At 42.3% G+C, this 15,585-nt stretch overlaps 1 protein-coding gene across 1 annotated transcript; it reads left to right on the top strand.

Moving 5' to 3' along the window:
- Nucleotides 1–53: 53 nt before the first annotated feature.
- Nucleotides 54–8,691, top strand: LOC103457168 (claudin-20-like). Its single transcript, XM_081602752.1, has 3 exons — nucleotides 54–756; nucleotides 1,336–1,407; nucleotides 5,457–8,691. The coding sequence occupies exon 3, from the start codon at nucleotides 5,875–5,877 to the stop codon at nucleotides 6,643–6,645; it is 771 nt and encodes a 256-aa protein (XP_081458878.1). The 5' UTR covers nucleotides 54–756; nucleotides 1,336–1,407; nucleotides 5,457–5,874; the 3' UTR covers nucleotides 6,646–8,691.
- The last annotated feature ends 6,894 nt before the right edge of the window (nucleotides 8,692–15,585 follow it).

Genomic DNA, 15,585 nt, shown 5'->3' with positions numbered 1-15,585 from the left:
AATGGCGGCGCTTTGTCTCCATGGCAACAGTTAGCATGAATGGCGGCGCTTTGTCTTCATGGCAACAGTTAGCATGAATGGCGGCGCTTTGTCTCCATGGCAACAGTTAGCATGAATGGCGGCGCTTTGTCTCCATGGCAACAGTTAGCATGAATGGCGGCGCTTTGTCTCCATGGCAACAGTTAGCATGAATGGCGGCGCTTTGACTCCATGGCAACAGTTAGCATGAATGGCGGCGCTTTGTCTCCATGGCAACAGTTAGCATGAATGGCGGCGCTTTGACTCCATGGCAACAGTTAGCATGAATGGCGGCGCTTTGTCTTCATGGCAACAGTTAGCATGAATGGCGGCGCTTTGTCTCCATGGCAACAGTTAGCATTAGATGATCAAAACATTCTTATGTCTAAAGCTATTCGTGGTCTCGTTACTTCATATTTAATATACATTTTTTGTAGAAATGCAAAATTGTGTTGCCCACAATGGACGCCATATTGACGTTTTGCACGTTACGTCAGCCCAGCCCACTCCGCCATGACTTAGAACAACCAGATGCCGTTGGCTCCTGTAAAGCTTGTCGAATAACAGACAGTTGGTTATCGGATATCGATTTATTTTATTGATTTCACCGCACAGCGTTGACGCCACAAACAAGACAAGGACGCAAACCTAACGTAATGTTGTCTTAAACCATTGACGAGGAAAGAAGATGGCGACCATAGCAGCTGTTTAGGTCTGTATTCGAAACCTTTTTACAAGGTAAGATGATTAACGTTCACTTTTTAAGTAAGTTTAGTAAGATGCAATCAAATATTTCATTATGAATCTGTCTAATCATTAGCGACCATGGACAGAATGTCGTTAATGAAACCATAAATCTACACTTTTAGTGTAGGAGAAACGCGGTTTATGACAAGTGGTTCATGTGACGTGAATTTAGGCAAATTCTGGGATTTGATCAAATTAAACACTTAAAAACGGTATTCTGTCGGCTTGGCCTACCCTGTCGAAATAGCATATCTGAAGTCTATTAGTCTATTTTATCAAAGCAGAATACCAGAGTTTGTGTGTTTTATGTAATTAACTCATAAGACATGTAGTCGGAGAGATGCTGAAGATGATTAAACTGCTTTAAAACCTTATGACGTACTAAACCGACGGAACTTCGACTTAACAGAACGTCGTAACGAGTGACGTAGTTGCAAATGTCAAACCTTTTAAATTGTTTTTAAATCGAGAATATTTGAGAGTAAAATATCCTATGATGTCCCAGCTGTACCTGAATGCAGCATAAGCAGCTGTTGGGAAAATCCCGTCTAACTGACTTGCATTTTATAGGATCTACAGAGTTCCGGGATTGAGCTAATTTTCCTCCAGTACCAGGATGTAAACACTCAACATGGCGTTAAGGTGAGTAGTTCGGTTAAATGCAGAGTGAATTACAAACCTTACTGCTGTTGAAAGGTGCCAACATGAAGTTTTGACATGAATATTTGTATTTATTAGTGGTGGGACTCATTAAAAAATTTTCACTGCATTAATTGTGGAGTTTGTGATTAATTAATCACAATTAATTGAATCAAAATCAATGTATTAACAAAATAACTCTTTTCAACTCAAAATCCCATTTTGCTGCTAAATTATTGATTAACCAGATATATGAGCAAAACAACAAATATATTTATTGATTTTTAAATTGTTATCCAGTTTATTCAACCATCAGCTTGGTGCAAAGGGTTTTTCTACCTATTAGCATTCAGGATGTCTGAGCTGCTACGTTTTTGGTATAGAGATGCCATTTTAGGTTCTAATAGCTTTACTGATAGGCTAACTACTTTTAGCACATCGTGAACACAACAATAGTCTTTTCCAGCATCAAATCAGATCATTTTTTGAAGGAAGAATTAACCCCAGAGAAGCAGCTTTGTTGTTAGAGGATGTTGCTTGTGCGTCAGGTTTATCTGCGTACTGGAAACGTATGAATACAAAGGTTCCAGCTTGAGATTTTTGTCGTTTTTATTTTATTTTATTTTATTATTTATGGGGTTACATTTTTTTATGCATTAAAATCTATGTAATAAATTAAAATTAAATTAAAGTCGATTTCTTACTTTGGCCTGAGATTATTATGCCTTAGAACAGGGGTGTCCTCCAAACCAATCCAATCCAATCCAACTTTATTTATAAAGCACTTTAAAACAACCACAGCTGATACAAAGTGCTGTACATTAAAACACAACATGACAATAATAAAAAATAAATAAGAACTCTTATAGTTTAAAAACAAGCAAACATACAATTTAAAACTAGATCCTGCTGCAGTTAAAAGCCAAGTAAAATAGATGGGTTTTAAGATAAACTTAGAAGCATTCCTCCTCCAACACACCTGGATCAAATAAATTGTCTCTTTAACAGAACTTTCCTAAACTTGATGGGGTAACGAAGAGCTAATCGAGTCGTTTAATTCACTTGCTCAGAGGTTGTTGTTTTCTAAAGGTGCTTTTAATTTGAAAAACGGGCTTCATCCGGATGTATTCTTTAATTTACTGAATAGACGATACAGAGAAATTACTTAAAACGTTGAAAAAATATATATATTCATTTAGAAACATTTTTTTTTATCTAAATCGTTTCCAGATTTATATCCCAAACATTCAGCGTAGGAAGCCCAGTGTGTGTGTGTGTGTGTGTGTGTGTGTGTGTGTGTGTGTGTGTGTGTGTGTGTGTGTGTGTGTGTGTGTGTGTGTGTGTGTGTGTGTGTGTGTGTGTGTGTGTGTGTGTGTGCGGCTCAGATAAGGCTTTTCATTTACATCCCTGTCTGGCTGTTAACTGATGTCTATTGAAGCCTCCGGGGGGTTTTTCTTTCTTCCAGATGGTTTGATTCTCCTCCAGACTATAATTACATGGGGTCAGAGGTCAAACTGTCGCCTTTAATCCGAAGCTAATTTCAGTCATAATGGATTTCAGACCCAGGAATCACGGCCACTGTCCTGTGTGAAGACGTCAGTTTAAGGAAAAAATCTGGCATATTTTAGGTTCTGATTGGTTTAATTTTAAAAATGTCAAAACTGATCACATTTTTTATTTTTTTATTAATTTATTTTTCCAGGTATTCATCAAATTAACAAATTTTCAGGTGATTCTGTGATAATTTCAAAGCAAAACAGATAAAAAAATCTTTAGATGTGAACAAAGTGGATATTTATTTATTTCACTAAAACAAATTTAAAATTTGAATAAAAACAAGTAAAACAAATAATGTGTAAAAAACAGAAATCTGAATTATTGTGAGCACTATATTTCTTTAACATATTACAAAAACTGCAAAAGCTTTTAGTAAAACTAATTCAAAATAAAATAAAAATGTCTGAAAACTAAAGACACAAAATATATTGAAAATATTTGTATTAAATTAAAAGGTAATAAACATTAGTGCAAGCATTAAAATCACACAAAGAAATTATTACAGAAGGAATTAAATATCAACACAAAATGTCTCTGCATAAAAAACAAGGTAAATATTTAAAAATACAGAATTTATTTTAATATGTAAAACAATCAGCAGTTATGATCAGATCTACCAAAAACAGAGCATGGAAAAAATCAATGCTTAAAATGAAAACTAAAACAATGAATAATTAAAACTAAATGCTAAATAACACCCTAAATCATAAACATACATGTATGTTATTAATTGTATTTATTCTTATTTAGGTCATATTTAAATTATTTCTAATTTTCGCAGATCTGTTTATATTCTTATAATTTTAATACTACTTACGGTTATATTTATATCTGCTATAAATGTAATACTTTGTGTCAACAAAAGATCAATTTTCCCTTGGTGATCAATAAAGTAATAAATTTACAGGAACAACTAAATATAGGTTGGAAAGAAATAAACCAATAATTCGCATTAATGTTACCATAAAAAACACAGAAAATTTAAATTATATGTAAGGAAACAAAGAAAAATGATGAAAACATTAAAAGTCCTTCATAATGGCTCCTGAGTTTCACCTGTAAAAAAAAAATCTGTTCTATTAAATGTTTTTTAATAGAACAGATTTAATAGATTTAATAAATGTTTTTTCCAAACAAACTGAAAAATGTAACCAAAAAAGTCGATGAGCTTCAAACTGCAGGCCGAAAACCAGCAGCTCTGAAATGAACTGAACGAGGGAGAAAACGGGAGTTTGTCCTCTGTGTGTTTTCTGCAGAGCGAAGGCCTGCAGGCGCCGCTCAAACCTCCAGAGAGCTGCTGTAATGGAGCGGCGCCTCGCGAGCGACACGAAGCAGGCGGAGGTTAAAACATTCTGTTCAGGATGTGGAACCAGCATCAAACCGCTGCGGCGCGGCGCGGCGCCGGGCGGCCCGCCCCGCGGCGCCGCATCACTCATTCTGACGGCTCAGGAATAAATTAACGACCATAAATATAAACTTAAAACTACAAATGCACTAAAATATTTAAAAAGCAAATAAATTAAAAAGATAAACATATAAAATACACAGTATGAGTTAATAAAAATAAGCAAAGCTTCTATAAGAATGAACAATTTTATAGGCTTAGTGAGATATGTCTGATTTATTAGAACAATTAAAACAAAAGCATTAGGTTTTTATCAGATTATTTAATAAAACATGAAAAATTAAATAATTTTATCAGAAAATGTTTGTATTTCTGATAAATGGACCTGAAATCTGTTTATATAAAACAGTAATAAAAAAAATAAATAAATTGTTCCTAGAATTAAAATAATGAAAATAAATTAAATGTATTTAATTCTTTTCCCCTGTTAATCGGTGGCTGCAGTAAAACCTTATTTTGGCGCAAATTGTAATAAAAGTCAATATTTTTGTTAAATTAATCAATTATCTGATCATTAAGCAGAACTTAAATTAGTATTTAGTTGTTTTCCGTTTTAATTTGTTGGATTATTTTACCAGAATGTTCTGCAGTTTCTCCGCCCCGTCGATCCCGATCAGGTGAAACGGATCCGTCGGGTCGCTGCTGCTGCAGATCCACGCGTCTTATTGTGAAAGGACAACGAACCCAAACTGCTGCAGCAGAACGTGAAACGCGGCCGCATTCAATCACAGACGTCAGCTCTGCCTCTGCGGTGGGAACCGAAACGTCCGGGTTCTGTTTCCTCTTTGTTGGGACTTTTCAACCCGAACGCAACAACATCAATTAGCCAGAACCGACGCCTGCGGACTCTTTAAACTTCTTCTCTCCCAGAGAAAATGTGTGTTTACAGTTTCCAGGCTGTGTGTGGAGGATTATGGTAATAACAGGCTGCCGGGCCGCGCTGGTGGGCGGGCGGGTCCGCGGACCCTTATCAGCGCGTTGCAGCGGTTCTTCACCTTGATTCTCTGCTTTATCACCAAAACCAGACGAAGACGCTTCTGGAAGCCCAAACGATCTGATGCTATCAGCGGCGGCTCTTATCTTCACCCAGGTTTGCAGGAAACGACCCAGAAGCGGCGAGAGGCGGCGCTGACCTTCAGGCTGGAGAGCAGGACCGGGTTCTTCTGCTGGTTCTTCTGCAGGATGGGCTGAAGCCGTCCGGTTTCCAAGGAGACGGCAGGCGGAGGGGTAGTGAGCCCACACACGCTGCGCTCTCGCTCACCGCTGGACGGAGCGTCTCTGCTCAACTTCCTCCAGATGTTTGGCTGCATCAGGATCGCTTCAGTCCGGCGGAGCGGCGAGGGACGCCGCCGCTTTAAGAGCACTTAATTAAGAGTCAATGATCACCAATTGAGCCATTGAGCCGGCGCATCCAGATTTCCAGCCTCAGCTGCGTCCGTCACGCTCCGCGCTCACGTCTCTCTCCTCCCGCTGGAGGAATTATCTCCTCGTGTCCGGGGGGGTAAAACATGCTGTCCGCCGCCGTTCAGATCCTGGCGTTCGCCCTGGCGCTGCTGGGCGTTCTGGGCGCCACCGTGGCGACGCTGCTGCCCAACTGGAAGGTGAGCGTGAACGCGTGGAGCAGCATCATGACCCCCATCTCTCAGATGCAGGGTCTGTGGGCGGACTGCGTGTGGTACAGCTCCGGCGTCTTCAGCTGCACCATGAAGGACTCGGTGCTGTCGCTGCCGCCGTCGCTGCAGATGATGCGGGCCGGCATGGTTCTGTGCTGCATGGTGGCGGCGTTCGGGCTCTGCCTCGGCTCTCTGGGGCTCAAATGCACCCGGTGGGGCGGCAGCCAGCGGGCGAAGGGCCACACGGCGATGGCGGCGGGCGGCTGCTTCGTCCTGGCCAGCCTGCTCTGCCTGGTTCCGGCGGCGCTCTTCACCAACGAGGTCATCACCGCCTTCCTGACCACCGACCTGCCGGACAGCAGCAAGTACCAGCCCGGCGGCGCGCTCTGCGTCACCTTCATCGCCGCCGGGTTCCTGCTGGCCGGGGGAGTCATCTTCTGTCTGTCCTGTCCGGGAAGCGGGTCCGCCGGACCGGACAGCGTCTCCAACTCCGACTCAATCAGGCTGGAAAGGAGGCAGGAGCTGAAAGTGGAACCCAAACAGAAGAAGAAGAAAAGCGTGCGGCTGCAGACGGATGAGGTGAAGCAGGAGAAAACGGTTCTGGACCGGCAGAAAGTCCCACAGAAAGACCTGAAGGACAACTACAGCCTGCAGGAGTACGTCTGACGCCGAGGCGGAGGGGAAATGTGGCGTTCAGGCGTCTGAACTGGGGGAGGTGTGTGTGTGTGTGTGTGTGTGTGTGCGTGTGTGTGCGTGTGTGTGTGTGTGTGTGTGTGTGTGTGTGTGTGTGTGTGTGTGTGTGTGCGTGTGTGTGTGTGTGGAGGGGATAATTACTAAATGTTGTAAATGACAGATTGTAGATTCAGCTGAATGCGTCAGAAGCAGAGCAGGACAGAAAGGGGAACAAAAAACGAACCTCAGAGACACAAAAGGCTGAAAACCTTTAAAACCCGACGGCTGCAGCTTCACTGAGACCAAAAACCTGAAGACAAAAAACGTTTCGGCTCAAACTGAAACCAAAAAGCCATTTTATTCCAGCCAGTTTTCTGCCTTCAGATAAAACTGGTGCTCCAACAGGGCTGCTACCAACATTTCTGGGGTCGGGGCCCCAATGCAACATTACACTCAGCGCTTTTTTATTTTTATGCTGTTTGTTTTTGCAGTGCATGAAAAAAAAAAGTTTGATTCTAGATCCAAACAACTGAATTACTTTGTTTCCTTTAGTACCTGCAGAGTGAATAACAAAAAATACTGTAACAGCTGCAGATGAAAACTGGAGAGTTAGGAAAGCAAACGTAAAGTTTATTTTTCCATTTTTATCTGCTGAGGGGAAAAATGAGAACAAAAGAAAAACTGCAGGAGCATCAAGCATGTTTCATCTCTGCACAAAAACTACGTCCAGTAAAATATTGTTTCCCTATTATCAGATTTTTTCAGGGTTCAATTTCCATCATGTTTATTTTTATTGCAGATTCAGTGGAAACAGAAAAACTGCAGGACGTTAAGGAAACGTACCGATAGTCTGATGTTCCCACAATTATTGTTTTATTACAATTAAAAATCACAATTAAATTTTAAAAATGTGTCCAGATTTGTCACATTTTCTGACGGCGTAACAAGGATCATCCAATAAGCAACTTAAAATAAAATAACAAGGGTAAAATAATTATAAGGATAAACTTGTACGAGAATAGAGTCAAAATATTAAGGAAATAATGTCAAAATAATGCAAGAATAAAGGTGTAATTTGAGAATAAAGTCAAAATTACCAGAATTACTTCATTCTGGTAATTTTTGTATCTTCGTATTGTAACAACAAAACTCTAAAACTTTATCCCAACTTGTTATTATCAGCTTTAAAGGACAGAAACTTGTTTCCCCCACAGCAACAATTAAAAAAAACATTATCGCCACCTACTGGCAGAGTATGGAGATGGTCAAAACTAAAGGGCAACTATAATTTAAAGCTAGCGCATTAGCATTAGCATCAGTATCTGCTAAACATCATGTTGGATTTAGCATAGTGTTTAGCGTAGCTAACTTAGCTAGCACTTTGCATGACAAACATCCTTGACAGGTTGCCAGAGAGAAAACATCTCAGTTTCTCCAGATTTTGAATAATTAATTTGTTACAGTTGATTATATTAAAGTGCAGATTATTTTGAAAACCCCACTAGGTGGCGATAATGGCATCAAAACACAAGCGGCTAACGCAGTGCTAGGCTAGCAACCTTTCAGATCCTTGTTAGCTCGTCTTTTCTTTGTTTAATTCTGCAGTCGATACTTGAAGTTGATTGGAAACGATGTGCCGTCTCACTGGAACCATCTGGTTTGGTTTTAAGTTTCTTGTTTTTTCGACTGGGTGAGAAAATCCACATGATTGTAAAAATGTTCACTAAGCAATTAGATGCAGATTTTTCTTAATTAATTTGTGAACAAGGTGAATTTAACAAACCAACACCTGCCTTGGACAGTCGGTCTGTGTTTGCAGATTTCTGAGGAACCTTCCAGGAGATTATCTGGGAAATTGCTTTGATTGCCTCTTTTCTCTTTTAACGACTGCTGAGAAAATCACAGCTTCTGAATGTGTGCTGACTTTTTATCGAACGCTGCTGCCTTCACCACGTCTGATCTCATCAATAATTTCTAGAAATCCTTCACTTTCTGCTTCAGCTCTTGTATGAGAAGCAATAAAATATGACGAGCTTCTTAGATTCTGCAGTGTTGTGAATTATTTTCCAGAACGTCAAACGGACGTCAACTTCATCTTTTCCTCTGGGTTAAATGGGGGAGGAGAGGGAGGTAATGATGCTCTTTGCTTTCCCATTATCTCCTCACCTCGGTTGGTTGCACATTTCCCCTCCACCTCCCAGCTGCAGCCGCACCAGGAGGACACAATGGAGCCTCCACAGCGTCACACACACTCAGTGGGCCTGGAGCCCCCACAGCGTCACACACACTCAGTGGACCTGGAGCCCCCACAGCGTCACACACACTCAGTGGACCTGGAGCCCCCACAGCGTCACACACACTCAGTGGACCTGGAGCCCCCACAGCGTCACACACACTCAGTGGACCTGGAGCCCCCACAGCGTCACACACACTCAGTGGACCTGGAGCCCCCACAGCGTCACACACACTCAGTGGACCTGGAGCCCCCACAGCGTCACACACACTCAGTGGACCTGGAGCCCCACAGCGTCACACACACTCAGTGGACCTGGAGCCCCCACAGCGTCACACACACTCAGTGGACCTGGAGCCCCCACAGCGTCACACACACTCAGTGGACCTGGAGCCCCCACAGCGTCACACACACTCGGTGGACCTGGAGCCCCCACAGCGTCACACACACTCAGTGGGCCTGGAGCCCCCACAGCGTCACACACACTCGTGGCCGGAGCCCCACCCACCACACTCGTGGACCTGGAGCCCCCACAGCGTCACACACACTCAGTGGACCTGGAGCCCCCACAGCGTCACACACACTCAGTGGACCTGGAGCCCCCACAGCGTCACACACACTCAGTGGACCTGGAGCCCCCACAGCGTCACACACACTCAGTGGACCTGGAGCCCCCACAGCGTCACACACACTCAGTGGACCTGGAGCCCCCACAACGTCACACACACTCAGTGGACCTGGAGCCCCCACAACGTCACACACACTCAGTGGACCTGGAGCCCCCACAGCGTCACACACACTCAGTGGACCTGGAGCCCCCACAACGTCACACACACTCAGTGGACCTGGAGCCCCCACAACGTCACACACACTCAGTGGACCTGGAGCCCCCACAGCGTCACACACACTCAGTGGACCTGGAGCCCCCACAACGTCACACACACTCAGTGGACCTGGAGCCCCCCGTCACCACACGTCACACACACTCAGTGGACCTGGAGCCCCCTCAGCGTCACACACACTCAGTGGACCTGGAGCCCCCACAGCGTCACACACACGTCACACACACTCAGTGGACCTGGAGCCCCCACAACGTCACACACACTCAGTGGACCTGGAGCCCCCACAGCGTCACACACACGTCACACACACTCAGTGGACCTGGAGCCCCCACAGCGTCACACACACTCAGTGGGCGCCGCGTCCTGCAGCCTGACTGAGCCGTCAGTCACTCTGAGCTGACCGCCCACTCTGCCGCCCAGGAAACGCTCAGATCTGCAGAGCAGAAATCGGCGTCAGCAGCACTGCGGAGCATTTCACGTTGCACCATCAGTAGATGTGGAAGAAATCCAACTCTGCATCAACAGAACGGGTTCTGAGCCTCTGCAGCTGCTGCAGGATTCACATTTCTCCTCTTTTCTCGCTTTGATGGACCAACAACTTTAATGAGTCGAGGTTTAAAACATTTAATTAGCTCAGCAGGCGCCGATTCTCCCAACCCCCCAAAGCCAAATTAAAAGCTGTTTGAAATCTGAGCGTTTCCTCTAATATTTAATTAGCTGCAGATTTGAGCTATGATCAAATGTCTCCACAGATTAAACATTTTTATCTTTTTTCCCCCAAAAGAGACTAATTGAGTTTGACGTTTTAAATAAACCAGCAGCAGAAACTCAATATTTCTGGAGATCAAGTTCCTTTAAAAGTTGGGTTTAAAATGATGTCCAAACACCTGATTTAGCATTTTCATGCACTCGGAGCCCAATGTGCTAAAATTTAAATAAATATTTTGTTCCATAGCTCATCTGTAAATATCTAAAGAACCCGTCAGGCGGCAGAAGTTTGAACGTTTATGTTCTGGTGTAGAAAAGTGTTTGAAAGGATTTAAATCTGTTCTGTTATAAATCTAAATATTAGAAACTCATTGTGTTTTACGACTCTTTGGTTTTTGTGTTGATCGATCAGTTATTGACGAGCCAATCAGTCAGACGAACCGGTCGACTGTTCAGCAGAGGTGGAAACTACATGCGTTTAGCTGGAAGCTGCACATTCACACACATAATCCTAATTCTGAATCACCCTCCAAATTAAAGTACATTAAATCAGATTATCAGCTGATTTCATGTAAATCATTTTGAAATGAAACCTGATTTGTGTGATTATAACTGAAAACAAAACAAGGTTGTTATTGGTTATTGCTATCAAAGGGATGCTTTTACATTAAGATCATTTTATTTTGTTACAATTTTTAAAAATACAAGCCAGAATTTTAAAACTTTAATAATTTATCCGTCTCATTCAGTTCATGTTTTTGTATGTAGCCAAACTTTCTGGTGTAAAATATTTAAAGTTTCTTTAAATTACATTTTGGTAAAAAAAAAAATCCTTATAATTCTGAAGTAAAAAAACCAAAACTGGCTGCACAGTGGTGCAGTAGGTAGAGCTGTTGCCTTGCAGCAAGAAGGTTCTGGGTTCGATTCCCGGTCTTTCTGCATGGAGTCTCCATGTTCTCCCTGTGCATGGTGGGTTTTCTCCAGGTACTCTGGTTTCCTCCCACAGTCCAGAAACATGACTGTCAGGTTAATTGGTCTCTCCAAATTGCCCCCAGGTGTGAGTGTGTGTGTGTATGGTTGTGTGTCTCTGTGTTGCCCTGCGACAGACTGGCGACCTGTCCAGGTGACCCTGCCTCTCGCCCGAAACGTTGGCTGGAGAGGCACCAGCACCTCCTGACCCCACTGAGGGACAAGGGTGCAAGAAAATGGATGGATGAAAAACCAAAACTGTTAAAAATGGATAAAAACTTTCCAGTACGAACTGAAATGATTCTCAAGAGCGAGTCGAACAATCAGATGGTATCTTTGATCTGAGACGGGAAAGTTACACTTTAATGTCATTTTGTTCCACAGTAGCTCAGGTTCTGCTGAGCTTTTACATTTCATGCATTAGTAGATGAGGTTATTAATTGATGAGGCGTTTGTGGAGCATGTGGGGAGAAAGAAGCTCCACAGACTCAGAAGATCCTCACTTTGTTACGTTGGTCTGGAAAATGAAAGGCGATGAGTTTCTGACGGGTAAGTTTGTTTCTGCAGCTGCTGCAGGTCAGAAACGTTGAGCTTTTAAAAACTTTCACAGGACTTAAAGAATGCAAACATAATAATCATTTTGAAAATCCATTTTAAGTAGTTTTGACGAGTTTTTCGGTTTCAAATTAATTTTAAACACAAAGTCGATTAAATTACCTGTAGATTCTAAGTTTGTTTCTGTCCTGGTTGCTTTAACCTCCGACTCGTTCAGAAGATATTTAGAAATCTGCTTTATGTTGAAGTTATGTGATCTTCACTTCCCAGACCAGGAAAAGCGAGCTTAACTCAACATTCATGTGAGTTTCCAGTAAAGCAAAGATTTACAATATATGGGAAATTATTAAGTCCTTTGTGATTCTTTTCCTGTGTAGATCCCTAAACCATGGCGGGAAATGAACTGAGAGTTTTTACCAACATCAGAACCTTGAAGCTTTTTTTGTTACAATTTTTGATGTTTTAATGGATTATTAAGGAGGTAAAACTAATTTCATTTCACTTTTTCACCAGCAGATGTCACTAAATCCCACATTGAGGCCAGTAAATACGGTTTTGTTTTTTCTGACCTGCAGTTTGTGAACAGCTACAAACTTCAGGCTGAAGATCAGCAGCTCAGGATTCGTCTTCATGGACCGGCTGCAGCTGGAAAGTCCAGATTCATTAACTCTGTCAGCAGCGTCCTGCAGGGCGGAGTGACCACCATCGCTCATGTTAAGACAGATTCACTAAACGGGTCAAAAGAAAGCAAAGTGTCATCATTTTTAATGAAAAGCTGAATTTTTTACCTTGCATTCATGCTCTTGTGGTTTACAGTACACGAGCTGCAGGATTCCTAAAGGAAATGAGGATCATTTTTATCGTTTTGTGTTAAATGACATGATGAGCCTGAGAACCGACAGCAGGAGAAGCAGAAGAGCTCAGGTGAAAGACGTGAAACAGGCGATGAAGGGAAACATCAGAGATGGTTACACTGCAACATTTCAATTTGACATCTTTTGTTATATTTTTCACACATGGAGGTCACCATTGTTGTTGCCTCACTGGTGAGATGTGCTACCGGCTCTCCATCTAATGGGTAAATTGAGTTTCCTAAATCTGCTGGGTATTTCCCCGTCCAGAACTGAGGTAAGCTCTGTTTAAGCTGACATCGAGAAAGATTCGCCTGGTTCCTAATGGCACTTCATCCAGATGTCCCACCCTTCTTCCCCCTGTGAATTAGCCAGACTGAGCAGCCTGGAGCTAACTAGCTTCACAGAGCACACCTGTTAACGGTCGCTCCTTGTCTTGTTACAACGTGCACTTGCTACCAAGCCAGATTGGTTTTAGTAACTTGGGCCACCACATGGTCTCTCATCAATTGGCTAAATCACAGTTGGTGCCAAATACTGATATCAAAACAGAGATACACATCAGAGGGATGGTTGGTATTTGAATGTCCACCAGATGTGTCATATCCAACTTTAAAGTTAAAGTTGAATTTTACATGGTGAAGTAAAACAAACGGTAAAATATAAAGCACCCAAAACTAAATTTGAGGGGAAAAAGCCAGTCAAAACCTAGTAAAACTGTTCAACAAAATGACAGTCTTCCCTGAGATTATCCTTTTCTACAGTCTTTCACGCACTTTGTTTCGATTTTAATCTTTGTTTGTTTTTCTTTTTTTTCCCTCCAGTTCGTTAACCCCCAGGCTAAAGTGCTCACAGAGTTGGAAACATAAATACCTTCATTCAGTTTATTGTTTGTTTCCCTCTGTGTCCTTGGCACTCTCGTATCCCACAAGTCACAGCCTGCCTCCTCACTTACCTGTCTGCGTGTTTCTACATGCTAGGCACGGTCTAGAGTGATCAGATTTTTTTCGACAGGTGTTATAGGCGATCTTGCCCTTTTCTTGAGGGCGTTGAGCTGTGACTTTATCATAAGTCCCTATATTTCACCACAAAATATTCAGCATATACCCAACATTCAGTGCCTATTGCAAAACAATGTCTGGCTTTTCAGTGATACCATACAAAAACAAGACCATTTCAAGCCATTTATTTAAAAACAGACTTGGATTGTAATGCCAAAACTCAATGGCGGGTAATAGAGAGGACATTTTGTCAGTATCAGATGGCTTCACAATAGGAACATGTGCCTGTTGTTGTGGGGGTAGATGAGCAAAGCATTAAAATTTGTGTCTTGACCAAGGTTCTGCAAATATTCTGAAAGGTCAGTAGTTCAACTGTTCCTTTTGCTTCTGCTCTGGGAGATGATCCTCATTGAAGACTGGGCTGCTTTTAAGACTCCTGATGCCCATTTATTCTGTCAGGGGCAAAATCTTCTGGGAGAAAAAGAGAAAGGGGAGAGGTGGATGAGTGGAACGTTAAGGAATGTTCCTTATATCCTCCAAGTGAGCTGTTCATCTGTTAGCCCTCTGTGTATCCTAAACCCTGTTGGTAGCACTAGGGCATCTCCCATGGGTTTCATTGCTCCAAGGTCCTTGGTGGCCTGGCATCGTTTTCCTCCAAGGTTTGCGAGTGCAGGCTCTTGGGAGATGATGGTTGGGGGTGACGGTGGTTTCTTTTCAGGCATCAAGGTATCTGAGATTATGTCCTGGGTGATGACTGTCTTTTCCTGGGATTTGTGTCTCCACAGTCCTGTAAGTAATTGTTCTGATGTCTTCTCTGATGGTTCTTGGAGGTCTGGTTTCTGTTTGTAGGAATTATAAGTGGGAATAGGGTTTTTTTTTTTTTTGGTTGTTTTTGTCTGTCTCTGTGGAAGCAGCATCTGCGTCACATACGTGTGCCAGGTGTTGGCAGGTGTGACTCCCTTTTATGTATTTAGGTGTACCCCCCATTTCCTAAAAATTCAATTTAAAAGGTTAAACATGTCTAAAACACAGACAATTGTAAAACCGTCCTTCTATTACCTGAAGAATATTTCCATTTAGAGGACTAATGCCCCAGCAAGTTCTAGTGAAACTCATCCATCCGTTTATCTTTAGTTGCATTTTATCACAGGTCCGCCTACAAAATCAATCAGCTGCAGCTGATCCAGACGCTGCTGCTGGCGTTCTGACTAAAACCAGGAAGACGGAGAACATCACCCAGTTCTACAGTCTCTACACTGAGAAAATAGACTTTAATATACTGTTACTAGTTTATAAATCCCTGAACAGCTTAGCACTACAATAAATGAAATATCTGCTGGTGTCATACCAACCTTACAGGTCTTCTGGTTCTGCTCTGCATCCAGAACCAAACGAGGAGAAGCAGCACTCAGCTTCTATGCATCACAAATCTGGAACAAACTTCCAGAAAACTGCAACACAGCTGAAACACTGAGTTCCTTTAAATCTAGACTAAAACCCAACTGTTTAGAGTAGCTTTTGAACCATAATAAATTTAACACTGAGCAATAATCTATTGTGCATTTACTTGCTTTTGCAAATTATTAATTATGGCACTGACAAAAGGTAATATTTGTTGCTTCTTTCACAGCTGGCCACTGTATATTTAGGGGTAACACTTTATTTGAAGGGTTGTGCATAAGACTGACATGACACTGTGATAAACATGACATCTGCCATGAACATGAAGAAGTCTTTATGAATGGTTATGACTGTTGTCATGAAGTGTAATTCGG

The sequence above is a fragment of the Poecilia reticulata genome, chromosome 21 (assembly GCF_904066995.2).
Source record: "Poecilia reticulata chromosome 21, P_reticulata-male-v2, whole genome shotgun sequence".
NCBI classification, from domain to species: domain Eukaryota; kingdom Metazoa; phylum Chordata; class Actinopteri; order Cyprinodontiformes; family Poeciliidae; genus Poecilia; species Poecilia reticulata.
This window is presented reverse-complemented; position numbering and strand designations above follow the sequence as displayed.

Excerpts from the sequence above, each read along its gene's own strand:
- LOC103457168 (XM_081602752.1), top strand. The coding sequence starts at position 5,875 with ATGCTGTCCGCCGCCGTTCAGATCCTGGCGTTCGCCCTGGCGCTGCTG.